Genomic DNA, 14,356 nt, shown 5'->3' on the forward strand with positions numbered 1-14,356 from the left:
TGTTATCGCGTTGGGGATTCGTTCTGGCGTTTGCCCGCGGCGAATCTTACGCCGCGGAGGAAAACCGCGAGAAAAAGAGAGAAAAAGAGAGAGAGAGAGAGAGAGAGAGAGAGAGAGAGAGAGAGGCGAAAACGAGGCGCAGTTGATAATCCCAACCGCAGCAACGCATTCGTGTGGCTCTGTGCACGTATATATACGGTGGTCACTCTCTGGTCGAAGCGATGTGGGGCCGGCAAAGACCACTAAGCCCACCTGATATGTCCTATCCTCTCCGCTCTATCGCCGGTACACTTCTCTCTTCCTCCCCCATCTCCCTCTCACCCTCCGACGCCGCTGACCCTTTCCTTTGCACCCTGCCGAGGGGCAGTCCGCTTTCGAACCGCAAGCCGCAACGGGCTACTGCCTTGATTAAACGCGCCATAGACCGCCATTATCGCTGATTGCGCTAAACATTAACGGACTAGCCGCCGAGGCCGACCGACCTCCTACTCTCCACCCTTTCGAGTACGAATCTCGCTGTGTGTACAGTGCCCTCTCTAACGGTTAGCTATTATTGATACGAAGTGTATTTCGAGGTGAGCGTATCTTCTCGTTCATTGAACCGATCGATTCACCGGCCGTGTCTTCGGCTTCGCGATTATTAGCTTCATCGACAGTCCCGATTTTCGCGTTATTCTCTACTCTCGGTAAATACGGAACAACGCGATGCGCAAATGAAATCTACGTTTACAATATTTCATTTACGATCGAATCGTGCGAACGATCCTCCGCTCCAATGCATATACACATGACGCTCCGTTACGAAACGTAAATGCGACTGCGGTAATCAACGTGGAGTCGAGAACGGGACTGAATGACATCCGTCGCGGCGCAAAGCGAGCAAATTAGTGCCGTGGCAGCGAGCAGGATCTCGCCCTACCCTGCGGACGCCGTTAAGACGCCTCGTTAAGAGTCCCCCTTTGCCTCGCGCGCGCGCGTCCGCGCCTCCTCCTCTTCATTCCACCAGCCAGTGTCTTGGCACTTCTCTTCCGTGACGCTTGGGCGCCTCGAGCCTCGAGTGCATCGTCAACAACGACTACAACGACTACGACTACGACGACGACGACGACGACGATGACGACGACGACGATGACGACGACGACGACGACGACGACGTCGACGGCAATCCGCATTACCGACTTGACTTTACGACCGCCCCTGGCACACCCACCGAAACACCAAGAAAATTATCGCCGAGCGACCCTCGTAATTCTCCAGTACGGCGAATGCCGGGGAAAACAAGACCTACCTACCTACCTTCCTTCCTTCCTTCCTTCCTTCCCCGCCCATTGGCCGTCCGACCATGGGGTTAGCTCGCGCAGGAAGTACAATTAACTTAACGCTAATTGCAAGATGAAGACCGAGCGGAGCTCGGTGGAACCTGCCTCCGGCAATTCGCAGACTCAATTACTCAGTCATATGATACGGCGATTAACCGCGCCAGTTTCCTTTATGCCACCCCTCTCATGCCCCTACCGAGCTCTCTTTCCGCGCTACGAGAGATACCAAAATCGCGCGGTTTAACGCGGCCGCGCCGTAAACACCGCGAGGGTGAATGAATAAACTACGTAGAGATAGAGCGCGCTATGTATCCAAGCGGATAAATCTTGTGTAGTAAGCAGACGAATCCGAAATTTTAACTCTGAAATCAGCGCCGAGTCCGTGAAATGAACGTCGAATATACATCTACGTCCGCCGAGAAATTAAATTATTTCTTCCATTAGGGTTGAAATTGTTACACGAGATAATTTGCCGGGGTGAGATGAAAATCGCAGACTTAATGACGTTTATCATCCATTTTTCCCCGACGCTCTAAGCTCGTCGAGAAGAGCATGGCACGAAAACGGGAAAGTAACGCGATATATATATATATATATATATATATGTATATGTATATGTATAGGTACATAAAGTATAGTAAAGCAGGCAAAGGGAGCGATCTCTTAACGACACCCCTAGCACAAGAGGGTGTCGGGGCTCGAGGGTGTTCGTTCCACCCTCTCGTTGATAGCTGGCATAATGCTAACGCCCAGACGTCGATAAAAGTACCAGGGGGCTGCATAAAGCCGACGGAGGGAGAGTTCGGGAGCTGTGCCGCTTCAACTATAGGGCGAGCACGTAAACATACTCGCAAGGAAGTGTAACGTCGCCAATCTATATCCCCGGGCGCAAATTAGATTCGCACACCGATACGCTCCTTTTGTGTGAGCCAACGTCGGCCAGTGAAACTTCTTATCTCGCATGCATTCACGTTTACCTCCCGGGACGATATCAAGAACGTGCACGTAAATAACAAACGTGTTTAATTACCAAACATGTTTAATTATCAAACATATTTGATTGCCAAACATGTTTGACTTCGTTATAATTTATTTCGTTGGCAAATAAGGAGATTTACAGTCTTTCAATGCGCGTAATCAACCGCTGCGTAGTCGAGCTGCGCGCAGCGATGTAAAAAAAATGCAGGTCTTATTACGCGTCCATGCCTAAATAAAGATAACGACTGTCTGGAGGATAAACTTCTAAAAGTAGCAAAACGATGATAATGGAGGCGAGCCACGTCCCCCTTTCCTCGGACCACCCATCGCGCCGCACCTGCACACAACGCGATATACACGCGCCGGGCAAACTTTACGACTCGCGGTTTAAATACGGGCGCTTACAACGGGCGAGGGCATGGAAAACGTGCCGCGGTAGACGCGAGGAAGACGCGAGAAGAAGAGAGTGGCGAGATGAGTGGGAGGAGGGGATCAGTCGTAAAAGATGTACGAGTGATAAAAGCGATCTCGACCCGCCGCTACCGACACATATCTCAGAGCTAGTAGTAGGTAGTTACGCCTTCCCCATCGGCGGGAGAATGAGGGAAGGAGGTGCCGCGAGAGTGTCTACGGGGATCTGAAATCCCGCGAGAGGCCTCGGTAGTGTGTCTCTCTCTCTCTCTCCTCTCTCTCCTTTCCTCGAAGACGAGAATCCCCTTAAACCCTCCGTGTTAAACAGTCCGGCTATTCCCCTGCGGGGCCGCGGGTTTTACTGCGAGGAATTTAAGTTACTCGTTCGGCGACGCGCGAGAATTAAACATATTCTCCTCGTGTTTCGCTCGAGCTCCTAGAACCTTGAATCCGACATAAGCGTGAAACGAGCAAGGGGGAAAGGATTGATAAAAATTCATGATCGCCCGCGGTAGCGTATCGTGTACTTGCGCTTGTACGCTCCAACTTCAGACGTTACCAAGACGTTACGCACGCGAATTTTCGCGTGAATCCTTCGTATCGCGTAGGCGAGTTGTTTAACAACGATTAAAGTCGCATATACAATCGGGAAGGAAGAGAAGACGGCATCGTCGAAATCTAAATTTGCACTGTACACGAGAGATAAAATTCTATTTTCGACAAGGCGGATCAGACCGGACCACTTCGTGGTCGAAATAAGTTACTCGGTAGTGTCGCTTCCCGTTGGTGAAGAGAAAGGACGTGATTCGATTCGTGTGACACTTTTGCGCCGGGCGAAGCCCATTTGCCGCGGATAAAACCATCCGCGAATCGCGACATCCTCCGAGCAACATCCTTCTTATCCGCGGGGCGAAAAAGGTGCACGTATTGTGCGCGCGGAGGGAAAAGAGAAAAAGGATCCGACCCCGCAATACCGGTTGAAGGAACTTATCGTGTTGAGAGATCGCGAGCACGGAGGACGTGTATCGGGTACATGGAACCCCCGTCGATATCGCGGATTCCTGCGCTGAAAGCACACCCAGCCGGCGTATACCTATGTACGTGCACGCGTGTACGTGCGCGTGCACGTGTATACTTCCTGGGCGGATGCGCGTTCTCGCGACACTGAGAAAAGGAGGTAACGTAGACACGAGTGCGCGAGCGAGAGTAGACATTTCTGTGTATATTTTATTGTGCACATATTGCGAGCCGTTCTTCGCCAAGCCGCACACGGCACACACGAACGCGTGTCAAACTCACACCGACGCGACGTATACACCTCTCGCCGGAGACTCCCGGGGGGATTGGCGGTGAGGTCGGAAGGGATCGCGACTCGTGGTTGGGCGAGGTCGAGGGAGAAAAAGCGAGAGGAGCACACAGCGTGTGGAGAGGTCGACGGCGGTGGCGTGGAGAGCTCGATTTTTCCGATAGCAAATTTTGCTCTTCGCTTTTTCCCGCCTCCCCCCCTCCCCTCCCCCCCTCCGAACCAACGCCAAGCCACCACCAATGCGTCCCCACCGTCAACCACCGCCACCCAACCACCACCCAACCCACCCCCGACGGCGGCTGCTCCCGGCGGTTCCCCCCTTCCGGCGTGCACCCCCCCTTCTATCCCCCTTTCCCCCTCGCCTAACACCAACGTCCCATTCGTTCCTCCGCTCGTTGCAACGGCCTGGCGGACTCGCCCTCTTTTTTCTCCCTTCTGCCCACGACCCACCCCCGCCGCGCGCGCGTTCTCCCTTTTCCTCCCCTTGTCCCCCGCTCTCCCGCCTCGCCCGCTTCCCTCTCAATCACCATCTGCTCCTCCGCCTCCACCTGGCGCGGCCCGACCGATCAAACCAGTGGCACTGCAGACACAATAAAAACGGGAAAAAAAGCGGCGACTGCGCACACATTTCGCGCAGTCTCTCTCTCTCTTTCTCTCCCTCTTCCTCTCTCTTTCTCTTCCCCCCCCCTCTCTCTCTCTCTCTCTCTCTCTCTCTCTCTCTCTCTTTTCCAAGCAAGGGATGACGGCGTACCGGACGCTTTTGAGAAGTTATTCATGAAGCGCCCAACGAGATTCCTCGAGCGTCGTGTATTTTTTTTCCCAGACGCGACGCCTAACGCTCTCGATAAAATATATGGAAGCGTACTACAATTTTACGAAACGCTGAACGTTTCGTTTGTTCTGAAAATCGTTTGACGATTTCCTCGATTGTCGTCTCGTTATCCCGATAACGAGCGGAAAGCGTGGATAGCGGATACGCCGCCGCGCGAAAATCGCAATCGGCCGATCTTTTGTTTTTCCGAAAGGTGGAGCACGCGCCAAACAAGGGACCGAGCGCGAGCCAAGCGGGTATTGACCATCCGATATCGATATTTCGCGACGCTTTATCGCGGACGTGCTCGTTAAACCGATAAATGAATAATGAGCGTACTGTATATGGGATGGATATGGAGAGACAACCGGGGGAGACAAGCGCCAGGGGGGATGGAGTGCGCGAGCGAGGGGGAGCGAAACCAGCGAATCGAACAAAACAACGAAATCGAATCACTCGTGGTGGTCGCCCATACTTTTCATGCGTGAATTTTCCGACTGCCCCGACACGTACGTGCGCAGCTGCGGAATCGCCGGTAATAGCGTTAGTAAAATCGAGAGTAATGCCTGAAAACGTTTACAATACGCATCGCTTCCTGCAAATAAAAACGTGGGGAACGCGCGCGACCGCGTGGTCATTGGCCGACGATGTACGACGATGTACGGGTCAAAATCAAACAATGCCACCCATCGCGCAACGCAACATTCGCGATTCTTGAAATCGGCCTCGCGGGAGGAAGATTCTTCGCGATCGAGATCGCGAAAGATTACGTCCGACGTCGATACGATATATAACGTTTTTTGCGAACTCTCGACATTGATCTCTCGAAAAATCGATAATTGCCAAGTAACCCATAATAATTCAATATTAAATGAATAACGGCACCGATTTGCCTTATTAATTGACGTATTATACGGTCGATCAAAGAACTGTCCGATCAACGTGGGCATTTATATAACCGCGCGATATATCCATAAACTATCCGGCAAGCGTGATTCCGGCTGACAATGATTATCGTACAGGTGTAACAGGAAAACGTAACAGCTCGGTTGTGGTCAGAGACGACTGACGATGATGACAGTAATTGCCGAGAATTAGCGACGTTAATAACCTCCAGGCGGCGAGAGGAGGAGGAGGAGGAGGAGGAGGAGGAGGAGGAGGAGGAGGAGGAAGAGGAGGAGGAGGAAGAGGAGGAGGAGGAGGAGGAGCGGGAGGAGGGAAAACGGGAGGGACGCGTTCGCTCCGTGCGTGGACAACACTTGCCGAACCGGTCGTCGTCGGCGTTAATGTAACACCCGATAATTCCCGAGCGTTCGCGATATTTTGCTCTTTCGCATCGCCGGATCCGTTAATTCATTCTCGCACTCTGCGCTTTTTCTCTCGTTTTATTCCCATCGCGCGCTCGCGCGGACGCGACAACGCCCGTGCCGGCCTCGTCATAAACGCACGGGCTGGCCATTAATCGCGAATACCGCGATGGTAGAGGCGAGCGTGTCGACGAGGTGGCGGCAGCACGGCATTTCGATTTTATAAATATGAGATACCGGATACGAGCGGATCGTGTATACGGTGTGTGCGCGCGCGCGCGTGTGTGTGTAAATCGCGGGCGCGATAATGCCCGGCCGATAATAATAAATCCCCCCGCTGACCGGTTACCAGAAGCGATAAATCGTAACCGAATTAAAAGTGACAGCAGATAATAATCGTCATTCCGATCCAGAAAAGTGCGCCGAGACCGTCACGTCTCGTATTTCAGAGTGCCGCCTCGAGTGCTTATCTCGAGGATATCGGGGACATAAAACGGCGGATACGACACGATCGTATTGCGATTTCCTATCGGAATTTATATTCCATCGCTCCGATACCACATTTCACACGGTATGTATCTCGTGGCCTCTTCCTCCCCACGTAGCGCACGAATGTCCTCGTGTTCTCATGGAGGGAGTCTTGAAAGAGTTATGTGCTCTTCATTCAACCTTAATAACTTTTCTGCAAGACTCACGGGCGGAAATCCACGTTTCGACCATAACCAGACGTTTCGTACAGAAAAATCGGTCTGTTTCGGTCTCCGAGAATATACTTCTCCTTCCTCCTTACTTCCTCTTTACGTGCAAATACTTTTTCCAGATATTACCCTTATTCAATTTTTAAACAAATAACGTGACATCATAAACAAAAAAACATCGAATTAATAATTTAATCGTCGTCATCTAGACAAGTACTTTTTCGCGTAATTGCCGTTCGATCTCCCCAGTCACGTCACATCCAAGATACTTGCAAACGCGACACCATCGCTCGGTTGAATAACCGCTCGGAAAGGGAATAAGCAACCTCTGTTACCTGACTTGCGTTGCTACCGGCCTTGTGCAGACCCTATCGTGAAGCCGACACGAAGTCTTATTCATGATTTGAAGGACGCATCCCGCCGGAAAAAGAAGAGGAGGCGGAAAGAATAGGCGGCGGACACACAAAGGCGGCCGGGCGGGGACGGGGGGGGGGGCGGGGGAGGGTGAGGGAAATAACGGGCTCAGCTGCTAAATATTCAATAAACGTGAGCATTACTCGTCGCTGCACGCCCACGCCCAAGATAGATTATGGAGGAGCGTCAATGAGGGGCGAGAATATCGAAGTAGGCGAAGAAAGAGAGGAGGGATCGGAGGGATTTATTCTACGGAATTTGCGATCGAGATTCTTCTTGTTCGATAGCGTGTACAGAATGCCGTCTCTAGGACACTTCGTCGGGAGCTACGTCGTCAATATCGCCCGGCTTGTCGATAATTCGACGAATTCACTTGTACGTCGGTTTCAAAACGAGACTATTTCTTAAGACCTTCCACGAACGGCGGCGAATCGAAAATCCATTCCGCGGCATAACAACGGCAAGAAATATGCGATTCTCCGATTGAGATTTATATATAAGATTGCCCGAGGGGCGTTTGTGACTTCGTTCGGAGAGACGCGTCCTGTAATTAAGAGATGGGAGTTTCGCTGCCGATCGATTAACGCGTCTCTCCTCTTTCTTTGCGAATCTCGTCGACTTTAAATTATTCGACTGTGGGCACCACCTTTCTCTCGTCGTAAAAAAAAAAAAAAAAAAAAGAGGGAAATAGGGATCGCTTCGAAAGAAGATGAAATCAATGCTTCGCGATGGTTTGCCGTCAATGGATGCGCGTGCGAGAAAATAAAAAAATTCAAATTGGCCGTACGATGAATATGGATGTACGATGCAAAAGGAGCTTGATTACGAAATCTTTGTAATGGAGATTCTCGAAACGGATCCTTGTTTAAAAATAACACGCGATCGACATTTTCGACGGTATTTTCGTTTAAACGAATCTTTGTTTAAAAATAATACGGCGGACAATTTCCGCGCGGTAAGAGAGAGAAAAAAAAGAAAGAATATGAGTATTATTTGATTTGTACGTGCAATGCGGAAAGAAGTAAAAAGCTTCGCGATTCGCTCCGAGTGCTTTCTGAAAGCACAGTAATCTCGGTAGTTCTTAATAAAAGTCTGAAAGTCGAGTTAGGTTGCTTTTTTCATAGCGCAAAAAGGTTTTGCGCGAGAGGCAACGCGCGGGAACCCCGGCCGCGCTGCTATTTGCATGTTATTACCTTGTTTACATATTTATTCAATAGCTAAGATCCCGGAAGGTCGCAAACACCCCGTAATCGGGGCTTTCTCCTCGTGTTCGGCCCTTTAATTTTGGATTAAAGCCCAACGCTGCGCGCAACGTGCCAACCGGGCGATTAATAAATCACCGCCGACTGACATCGCGTATCGATCATGACGATATCGCGCTTTACCGCGTATTTTCAAGGTACTTTAAATAATGTAAGCTAAACTGAGAAACTCTCTTACCTGTTTGTGCATCTCCACATTAAGCCCGTACGACATCTCGTAATACTGCAAAAGTAAATGAAACAGAGGGATTAGATCACGTAATCGTATAAATTACGGTATTAATACGAAATTAGTGTAAGCGTAAGTGTACTGCATAGCTACATCGTTATATGTGTTCCGTTAATGAAGCCACGTCGACGTTAAGCGTAAGGTGATGCGTGCGTGAACTAGCTGCGTAACGCCGACTTTCTCATGCAAAAGCTGAACTTTGCCGGAAGGTTGCTCACACGAAATCCAATTTACGCATATACGTTACGGCTTTGTCATTTTATCCTATCCCGAAGACGTCAGCGCGTAAAATTTCTCTGTTTATTCTCTCTCAGGGAGGATAAAGAAATTCGGAAATAAATTTACGCCACGAATGTGCGATGCCGCGGACAGGTGTTTTTCTCCATGTGCGCGTGAAGGATGAACATCCGAGTGACACTTCATCTCTCATCGACGACGAAAAGATCCGCCGATAATTCTATTCGGCGCGTTACTTTTGCTGCGCGTAACGAGCCGAGCGTAAATAATAATCGAAATTGGCATATAAATATCGCCTTCGAATAAAACGCAAAGCCACTCGGTGAGATTAATTGAATTATCGAGTTTCGCAAACCAAGATGCCGCTTGAATCCGTAATGACGGCTGCGGGAAGAGCCGCCTCCTCCTTAAGGGCCCTGTGCTTCGCGATTGCGGAGTTGAGATTATATCGATCAAATGAGATTACGAGATTACGAAAAGCGGACCAAATTGAGCCGTAATGCGAGACCGCAGTCAGTCGGTAAGAGGGATAAGCGCGTCGAGAAAATGAGAAAAACGAAGACGAGGATGAGAAAGGAGCACAGCCCTCTCTCGCTCTTCCTTCTCTCCCCAAGAGGGAGAAAAGACTTGTATACGCGCGCGCGCGCGCGCGCGCACACACACACACACACACACACACCGAGTGCACGTGTGCGTGTTCGTGTCGAGCAAAGACCGGTTTCTCGTAACATCGTTTCTACATCGTGTGTACAAGATTCAGCCGGGACTGGCTTTAACTAATTCGCTCACCGAACAGTGGTTCTCATTTCGCGCGAGATTTCCGATCGTAAAGATTCTCGTGACGAAATAACATTTACGCGTTTAACGTAACAGTCGCCAGTGGCAGTAGCTCGAAACATTCTCCGTTCATTGCAAACGCGTATTCCGCGTACATCGACGCGATACCAGCACGCGATGAGAGAGAGAGAGAGAGAGAGAGAGAGAGAGAGAGAGAGAGAGAGAGAGGTACGATAATGACGATCGACAGAGAGGAAAAGAGAGGAAAATCCGGCAGTTGACGAGTTTTAACGAGCGTCTTGAATATAGTCGCCACATTATTCCCGGTGGAATCAACGACCGTTGTGAAACGGACTTTATTGCCCGGTGGTCGTAAAGAGCGTACTAAACCACGTTTTAATATATCGGTGCGGCTACGACAGTCGGTTTAGAGTTTTTCTCGCATATATGAGAGGAGCGTAACGTAATAAACGCTCGATAGACGGCGAGACGTCGGTCGAAGAAAACGGTCTCGCGAACCTCTCGAACGCAGTATTCTCGACGTTACGATTTTCGCGACACCGGTGATATTTATTTCGCAATGCGGTAGAATTACCGTTAATACTTCAAACGTGGGCAAATTCGTCTGGATGAATATTTTACAAACCTGCTTCGGACAGGCCGCGATTAATTAAACCCGTTTGTTTTAATAATTCGATATTCATTCGGCGCGGTTTATCTTCGAAATTACGATTATTTTGTAAATTGCAAGCGCTACAATGTGTATATATAGAAAATATAAATGTAGAAATTTGGTCCCGCGCGCACGCTCTGCTTTTAAATATAAATTAATCCGCCCATATTTTTATTACATTCGCGCTCGCGAGCATTATCAATAAATCGCGAAATGTATATTTCAATCGGTCCTGTTCTTGCGAAAATAATAATTTCGCTGAAAGCTCGTAGCTTATGTTAGCGTGTAGCGAAACGTAATTATGTTTAAATACATCGACTTTATTAAAATGTCGATAACAAAAAAAAAAAAGAAAAGCAATTAAAAATTTACTAATACTATTTCTGCGTTTCATCATGACGTTTTTCCATCATTTATTAGAAAATTAATTACAAATCATTTTCTTTTTTAATTTAATAATCTAAAATATAGCTCGGCAGAAGATTTATTCTCGTCTCCATGCATTTCGAGCGAACAGAAAGAGAAAGATAGTTAAGAACTGTATACACGGAAATCGTCTCGCCGCCGGAGATCGTCCCAACGAAGCAATTGGTCTTTAATTAATAGACTTCACCGAGGTAGAGAGAGGTCGTCGCGGAGACGGGAGATCAGGATCTTAATTATCACGAGACTGAAAACGCCACTCTCGCGGTCGAGATGTCTAATACGAATGAAGGAACACCGACAGTCGGTTATGATAATGAAATTAAGCCGCGTAAACTCGATACAGTGATTATCAGAAATATTTCAACATATAAATAACATAGAAATATCACACATATAAATATTTTTTATTTCTCTTTGTTATATTTTATATTTTATATTTTATATTTATATATTTTTTTATATTTTCCATTATCTCTCAAACACAATCTTTTTCTATCAAAAATTCAGAGAAAAACATTTCGTGCTTTCGAGAGAGATCTCTATCCTCCCGTCTTTTCTCCAAGTCGGAGAATAAATCGTGCCTTTTATCCATATAAAATTCTCTCTCATTCGAAAAGCACTGCGTCGGGAAGGAGATTCGGCTTGAATTATTAGCTGAAAATTTACTCCGTGGATACTCTCGCCTCCTAATCGTGACCGATTGAATCGCGAAAATGACTCTAGGATAGCGCAATCTCCTTTCAATTCACGAGCAGCCAAGTGATATCGATCATGATCTACCTACAAACGTACGAACGTGGCTCGTTCCTTCTCATGGAAAGAGAAAGAGAAGCTCTTATCTATGCTTTTCATCTTCTAATGAAAATCGCGGCTGTTACGAGCGTGCTCTTTAGGCGACGACAATGTCTCCTCTTCGGCTCGGATCGTGTACGATTTGCAAATTTCGTTCTCAGCACAGTCCTCGTTACTCCGCGGTTGAATCGCGGCTTAATCGAGAACGTGGCCTACCTGTGTGCATATACGAGTTTGCCGTTTACGCTCATGTTATACTCCATCGCTACGAAATGACTCGGCAAATCGCGCCTCGACGTATATCGCCCACGGAAATTAATTTTCTCGGGCGAGGATCGATTCTTAATATTCTCCCAACACTTACTTTCGTATATCTAATAGAAACGTTTTAGAACCTCGCTCGACCACGGCACGGAGTATCGGGGCGCGGTTAGCGTGTTCGATTCTCAACACGAGAACACGAGGCAGAGCACACCGTGCATTCGCGCCGAACGTATCGAGTGGCGTATTCGCGAAACGAAGTGCTGCTTCTCGCGGCCTGGCCGCCCTCCCGCCATGCTCCCGCGGTTCGCGCGCTCGTAAAAGTTCACGAGCTCGACAATTACATGAAAGAGTCGTAAAGACGTAACCGTCCCGCGTGGCCGAGGCCGTACAACACTCGTATCCGCGGACGTATAACGACGGGAATCCAACGGCTCGCACGAACACGGCCGTATTAACGCGATGGCCTCCATCGATAACGAGTCCCGGGAGGTTCGCCGACTGGCTGCCAGTAAACGCTGCCTCGCGACATCACGTGGAAAATTTGAGAGGAGACCGGGTACTCTACACGTACAATATTCCACCGATGTTCCGAGATATTCCCGAGGATTATCGTCCTCGCGACAATGGATGGAACGCGGTGGGAGAGCCGTCCGTAATTCAGCGGAAGAGAACGATAGCGTTTCCTCGGCTACGGCGGGAAAGCAAACTACGGCGATTATCGTAGCGGGTCGTGCTGACGTGACAACGCGAGCGCGATACTTTATTCGGTGCTTGCAATTCATCGAGCGATATGAGGGCGACAAAGCATCTGTAGGACGGACTCCGCGCGCGCGCGCGCGCGCTACGATTGTACCCGCGCAGGAATCAATGACTCGCTCGATGCGAACGGACGTGTTTAGCCGAGAGACGCGAGTACCTGTTGCTAACACGCCGACCTAAACCCGATACTACGATAAATTCTTGTTACGTCGGTAATCAATCATCAATGATAAAACGGCGCGATAGGACGATAGCGCAATAAATATGCTTTCGTGCTCGCCGATCGAAATTTGATTAAGTGCATTCCGTGGTTTCGCTATGTTTCGCGCCGACGTTCGTTACCGCGCAACTGGCAGAACAATAAGCGCCTCCGTGCCACATCGAAACGAAAGTGGAATAAAGTATGATACGTACATTTAAACCTGTCACATGCGTGAGTCGCAGGTCGATCGATCGGTCGATCGATCGATCGATACGTACATACGCGTGGAACAATGGATCGGTGCGCGAAGCGCGAAGATCGATTGACCGACAGAGAGACAGAGAGAGAGAGAGAGAGAGAGAGAGAGAGAGAGATAGCGCATACCTGAACGCGAGATAAGCGCGCTCTCGTACGACGTGCACGCTATGTACGTGAGACGATCGCGCGATTAATCTTCGTGCCGGCGTGAATCGGCGGAAGTGTCACGTCCACACGAGAACGACCGCCGCGCATTTTATATGAAGTTATTTGCATCGGCCGGGCGCGGACTACGGTCTATAAATTATCGCCGGCCTATAATGCACGCTTCGCGAGCTTTGGCCGACGAACGAGCGGGCCAGGCGGGCAAATTTACGGCGTGCGAATCGCGTATCACGTCGTTATCAAGATTTTCTCGAGTAAACATCGAGCCGTCAACTTGGAGCGAGAAATATCTTTGCGGTTAATTTACAGTTCCAAAAGATGTTGATAAAAAAAAAAATAAATAAAAAAAATTAAAAAAAAAATAAAAAAAAAAGAAAAGAAAAGAAAAATGTAAACCCAAGATTTCCCGAGTATACTAAGCGATTTGGCTTGGAAATCACCGCGTTGTATCGCGTGCGTGAAGACACGTTCGAGATAAATGGACGGAAAGAATGCGGATCCATCGAGAGACGCGTCGGTACAACTGACGTAAAATTAAAACCGGTACTCTCGGCGTGACCTTCGACCTCCCCGTGAAGAAAGCGGTGCGCGCACCTCTTTACGCTTCACGCGCCTTAATGAAGATGCATACACACGCGGCCGACGGTGTATCGCGATAACGAAGATCTACCGGCGAAAGTAAGCCGAGAGACTCTCGCGGCGTCTACGTGTGCTCTCACGGGACAAAGCCGAAAAACAAAACCAGAAGAGGGGTCGCGTTCGGCGAGAGGGGGAGGGGGGAGAAGCAACGCGCGGCACGTGCAGGATGTGACCTTAAATTATTCCGTCATCCCCCTGCGCCGCAAGACAAATATTTTTTTTATCACAAATCGAACTTCCAGGGATATGTACTCCAATTTTGTAGAGCGTGATTTAAACGTTATTGAGCAACCAAGTACACGAGATAAAATTTACGTTTCGATAGAGATGTATTTTTTTTTTTTTCGTCAGCATTGTATCGTGGCGTAAATTTAACGAGCGAGCTAATATGCGAAATATCCCGTGACACTTCAGTCGAGAGCGCAAAAA

The 14,356-nt window shown here is 49.0% G+C and overlaps 1 protein-coding gene across 6 annotated transcripts in view; it reads right to left on the reverse strand.

Annotated features, from left to right (window-relative positions):
- LOC105433265 (protein groucho) overlaps nt 1-14,356 on the reverse strand; it is a 69,853-nt gene that overhangs the window by 33,705 nt on the left and 21,792 nt on the right. For all 6 annotated transcript variants that reach the window (XM_089083402.1, XM_089083401.1, XM_089083400.1 and 3 more), the window contains one exon: nt 8,685-8,729. In XM_089083402.1, the coding sequence (XP_088939528.1) occupies nt 8,685-8,729 (45 nt within the window). The remainder of the gene's footprint in view (nt 1-8,684; nt 8,730-14,356) is intronic.

This window comes from Pogonomyrmex barbatus, unplaced genomic scaffold, assembly GCF_055798465.1.
Source record: "Pogonomyrmex barbatus isolate J1 unplaced genomic scaffold, ASM5579846v1 scaffold7, whole genome shotgun sequence".
NCBI lineage: Eukaryota > Metazoa > Arthropoda > Insecta > Hymenoptera > Formicidae > Pogonomyrmex > Pogonomyrmex barbatus.